General features: G+C 31.6%; 1 protein-coding gene across 1 annotated transcript in view; it reads left to right on the top strand.

The window, feature by feature from the left end:
* Window positions 1–3,324: 3,324 nt before the first annotated feature.
* Window positions 3,325–5,871, top strand: part of LOC106106330 (transmembrane protease serine 9-like) — a gene marked incomplete in the record, with an annotated part of 6,010 nt that continues 3,463 nt past the window's right edge. Inside the window, 2 exon segments of the mRNA XM_013286904.1 lie at window positions 3,325–3,515; window positions 5,790–5,871. Of these exon segments, the coding sequence (XP_013142358.1) occupies window positions 5,794–5,871 (78 nt within the window).

The raw sequence follows: 5,871 nt of genomic DNA, 5'->3' as shown, positions 1-5,871 counted from the left end.
AGAAAGATAGTTTATCTGCGAATAACATAGGCTATATTTTTTAATTTTACGCCGTCGAAGTCGCGAGTAACAGCTAGTCTTCAATATGTTCTACTAAGTACGATAATGGGTACTTCAGCCTTCGTTTACAATTTTTAGGCTTATTGACATTTATAGAGGTTCTGATAGATAAGGTACTGTACGTTAAGAAGCCTTATAAAGTTCGAATTTAAAAAGTAAAGTTTTACAATCTGTGAACCTTTCTTTTGCCAATCTCAATTTTATGTACCCTTTACACCTTGACCGGATAGCGGCCGATATACTGACCGTTACAATAAACCGACGGACTGTTTCATTTACAACGATATGAAATATAAAATACACAAGAGATAACATTTGCGCTTCGTAACATCTTGTATATTGCATCTATAATAATTCGTACAATTTAATAAAAAATCGTAAAAATGTTACGGTGGTTGCATTTTACGATTGCCCATGTGAAAGGTTAGCAGGTCAGATGGAAAGATTTCAATTGATTTTTTATTATTCGTTTTAAAATTTGACATTACGGTACACGGCACTGTTGCCGCCTAATTGCGCTATACAAATGTCAACTAATGACAGCATGACAGAAGCGACAGATTATTAAAATATTCGTACTCTGTAATTTTAAACCATGTTATTTTTAATTAACTATTGTTAATTATGTATTCATAATTTGTTAGAATACATTCAAATTACGATTAATTATAAGTATTACATTGTTAAAAATGGCCAAGCGTCTTAAGTAAACTATTCTAAATTCCTTAGAGACTCATAAAAGTAAGCAGAACCCTTTTTTTCTGATTTTAATAGAGATTTATCACTGCATAATCGTGCTTAATTTTGTGCATAAAGTGTTATTTCTTGTGCAATTTTTGTTTACATTTTTAAATAGCTTAATCTGTAAAGGTTGATAGATAGCTAGACCTAGCCTATAAAGATAACCTAAAAAGACAACAAACATTTAAAAAAGATCCCTAATAACCTGAAGAACATTATATTAATTAGATACGTATTCAATACGTGGACATATCAATAGAAAGTTTGCAGCTGACGCAATGCACATGCAACCAGGTCAAGTGTGTTCAAACAAATGCGAAATGGAAGTAGGTGTGTCCGTGATTTCCGAATTGTGATATTTAAATAATACTGCGTATCTACATTATGGATGATCAGCTTAATTAAACACAAGGTTTTTATTGAGTGGCACAAGCAACGCAGATACACAAAACATGTTGTTTAAAATTGGATACTATGTTTATATGAAAACTGCATTGTATCAAATTGGATATCACTCTTAGTATTGCGACCTGTGTTTTACAATTCATAAAAAAAAAACAGTAAATATTTGACCTTCATTTTTTATTAGCGATTGACTCTTTGAAAATTTAATATCTTCATGGAAATTTCGCAGTTATAAAGAACGCCAAACAGTTAGTGGAAACTGAGATCGATATATCATTACAATTTAATTGTCTGTCAAATTCTTAAAAAATAACGGGTAAAAGCGGCAGTACATTGCAGAAATAAAGTTTCAAACAAATATAATGGCTACTGAGCCCTCGAATGAGTTAATTTAATGGACCCTCATAAACATAACGACGCGACTGCGTTCCATATGAATTTTAAACGTTGTCCGTTTGCTTAGGACGCCTGCGGTAATTTATTAGCAAATTCTCTCGTGATAAATATGGCTGTATAAAAAAGTAGAAGCTTGTAACCCACTTTTTCATTAAATATCAAATGTGTTGGCGGTTGGCTTCTGTTTTCGGGAGATATTAAGAAAGTATAAGTAATATGCTATAAAATAATCACACCAGAAAGATCAGAAATTATACATTATTTTGTATCTGCGAAGTCCAAATTTATACACCTTAAATATGACCTACATGTAAAAATGCGGTATAAAGTTTAAGCTTTTAGTGATTAACCTCAAAATTGTCAGTAAATTTATACAAAAAAGCTACCGCGTTTTGGCGGGAAGAATTCTGCATGCCAAAAAAGTGCTTTATGACATTTTTGACCACAGGATATATTATTAAGTCACTTTAGAGCTTTTGTTATGTGCTACATTCAGTTTCTTTAGTGGCGATAAAATCTTTAAACAATATGTTTATTCGTGGTTGTAATGTTCATTCACATTTACATAAAAAATATTTCTTATACTGCATTTCTTTTTTTTTAAAAAAAAAAAACAAGAAACATATCCCAATTCAAGACAATCGACAGCATTTGTTTGAGATTGAAAGATTATTCGTATTCTTTAATTTTTTACTACAGATAATACAATACTAAATTTTTTGCTGAGAGCGGCAAAAACATTTAAATCCACTTCATTTAGAGTAGTGCTGAATTAAAATCCGTACCTACTTCCTTTTGGATTTCGGGCGAAAACCTTAACAGAAAACTATTATGATTTAGATGAATTATAAAGTCACGGGCATAGATTATGATATAACTGGGTCAAGCGCATATACTGTCATTCGTGGAAATGGGGTTCTGCATATCTTATTAATATTATAAATGCGAAGTTTAGATGGATGTTTGTTAGAGTTTGTAGACTAAACGGCTGAACAGATCTCGATGAAATTTTGTTTAGAAGTAGTGGATAATCTGGAAGAACACATAGACACTTTTGTTTTTTTTTTTTGTAATTTAACACTAAATAACAAGTGTAAAATTAGGACATTTTTAATATGAAAATTTTAATAGAAAAATATGGGCGTCGCCAATGGGATAGAAGGATCAACTGCCCCCTTATATAACCAAACAATGTATAATAACTATAAATTTACTTCGAATAAGACCAAATTAATAGTAGCTATATCCCCTTAGATCATCAGCTAACGATGCCCTTATGAGTAGAAGTAAAGTATTCTCTCCCTCACACGTCTCTTATATTATAGTTTTAATTTACATAAGTCATTATTATGTTCTTATTACAAGATTATAATATCTTACCAACTTTCCATTTGTACAACGGACAAAACACTATTAGTATTCCTTTTTATTTAAATGTTCCCATTCACTATGGCCATAATACTCCAAATTGTATAATCACAAAGACATGTAGATTTAAAAAAAATACATACAATAAACTAATTCGTGTTTACGATACCAAAACTTAATAGCCCTTTATAAAGGGCAATACTGCAGAACCCGAATCCTTTAATTTCGCAATTAACGGTTGCATGTCAACAGGCCTATTACGATCCCACATGAGATGTAAAAATGTTAATAATTACATCATTAAGAGATAATAGCTGAAATAACGATGCATGTTTGTTACCGATTTGCGTCGATTGAGCGGGCATATAACAGGAGTACGGGCGGGAAAAATGTGCATATCGAAGTTGATTTTGCCAGGACAAAGTGGAGCACGAGTTAGTGAAAGTGCTGGACATTCTTTCTCTCTTTCTCTCACGATTTAACGCACGGAATACTGGCCGGCGATACTCACTTGTCTTCCTTAATCAACTACCGGCCGGAGTGGAGTGAGTAGCTTTTGTTTTTTTTTATAATCTGTCTCTAATTAATTGTTGTGGTTGTGATTAATCTGTGATACGTGTTCTATGTTTGAATATCATTATATCTAGAGACGTCTTAGAGAAAGTTTTCACTGTTAATGAAACATTTTTGCGCAGTTTTTTAATACGTACACGTAAACAAAATTTACTTTTTTAATAAATTAAAAATATTCACGGATGACATCAACTGGTTACTACTTTAAAATTAATTTATTTATCATCTTATTGGAATTTAGTTAACCGACGTGTTCTTTATAGAACATCCACCGACTAAATAAAACATTCTTCGTGACCACGATTAACGTTGTATTAAAATAAAAAAATAAATCACATAATCCTTTACCGTTGTACCGTGAAAAATTGCTGGAATTCGTTAATACAGCATTATAATTTATTAATCGATGTTTAAAAAGTTATAAAGCTTAACGACAGGACAATGAAACCTTATCCAAGGTTTGACATTGGTATGAAACAATATTTTTTTTATACCGGCCAGTATTATTTTAGTCTGGCCTAATTTTTTTTTAATCGCAAAAATGCACAAAGGTTTTTGTAAATATTTTTGTATAACAGTTCGAATTAGTGGGAAGAGCTTGAATCGTTTTAGATTTATGTCTTATTTAAACTACTTTCTATACATTATTTTATTATATAGGGGAACAGGAAAACTATGAACTCTCTATTGCTAGTAGAACGGTTGCGGGCGCGATGCACAATGCATATCAATTGGACATTCCGATTCTTAATGTTGCCAACATAAAGGGTTAAGATCATAAAGTTGGGTATTTTATGGTAATTATCTTATTTGTATTAATAGAATGCAGACTTCTTGTACGAGGAAAAAGGTCCGTTACAATGTCCAATGTATCACAGAGTAAAAAATAAGACTGTTTTAAAAGCTTTGTCTGTGCCGGATTTTTTTTTAATTTCCTCTAAATGCGTTGTAGCTTCCGATTTAGCCCATTGAATTGTTATTAGTGTTTTCGGCATCCGTGAGAAAAACATGAGGGGTATGCTAATTCGTTAGTGATGGGATGAGTGATCGAGATAGCGGTACCTCCGACCAGTTCGGACCAGCAACGGACGCCGGCAACCGGTCTCGATGTCCTTGATTCGAATAAAAATCTGCCGCGAATATGGTGACCATCATGTTTAAAAAATCTTAAAGATTTTAGACCTCATTTTATAATTGTTAAGGTTAAACTTTTCAAGATTACATTACAAATAAATAATGGCAATTTATTGGTACGTAATTGTTAATTAAATTATAAAATAATACCAAAACAAGTTCAAGCATTGACAATAGCAAAATATTTTTTTTTAGACAATCTTTTCATTCCTTACAAAATAGTGTACTTTAATAAAAACACAACACATAAGTAATTCAATCATAACTCAGAAGAAAAAATTAGGGAATTTCATAAATTAAAATGCGTACATGGTCACCCCACAACAACAAATTTTACTTTATGTTTAACTGTCGTCCGAATTTGATAATTTACTGTGACCCAGTAAACGCGAAGCCCCATAATAAACGCACCGAATAAGGCCTTTGTCGTATAACATTTGTAAATGTATGGAATGCATTTTAACAACTTTATTTCAATACATATATTTATTCTTTACAATTCAAAGTGAGGCTCGATAACGGTAAAGCGCTTTGGTGTAATTAAAATTAATATTTACTTTTGATAGGATTCACAATGACTTTTATAATATAAAAAAGATTACGTTACCTACTTAGCAGATTTAATTTGTCTTGTATATTATTGTAGCATGTAATTAAATATAAAATTATCGACATTAATTATGTTTTATTACACGAATTACTTTTCCCATTTATCTTTTAATTTATTACGAGAGACATACATTAATTTTATATTCATTCATATGTTTTTGCGTACTTTTATCATTTTGTTCATCTTTTTAAATTATTCTTCTTTCAAACAAATTTTTACCCTTTAAGACGTATTATTAAAATTAAATTGCACTTACCACGGATAATACTAAACTAGTATGCACGGTTTACACTTAGCTAGTACAGTTGGTTAATAGCGCTCTGACTGGACCGTCAAAAACTGGCAGAATGTCAACGCTAATAGGCGCCAATGAGTGTCGCTTGTCGTCACAACTGTCCAACTATACTGGCCAAGTGTTTACAAGGCATTATTACCATAATTTGTATTGAGTACCCTCAATACGGAGGTTTTGGTATTTAACATTTTTGCATTTTTGTTACAGAATCATGAATTTGATATTCATTTTGCTAGTCTGCGTCGGTCTATCGAGCTGTCAGACAACAGAGACGGTGCCTGAAAATGGA

This window comes from Papilio polytes, unplaced genomic scaffold (genome assembly GCF_000836215.1).
Source record: "Papilio polytes unplaced genomic scaffold, Ppol_1.0 DF822289.1, whole genome shotgun sequence".
Classification (NCBI taxonomy): Eukaryota; Metazoa; Arthropoda; class Insecta; order Lepidoptera; family Papilionidae; genus Papilio; species Papilio polytes.
This window is presented reverse-complemented; position numbering and strand designations above follow the sequence as displayed.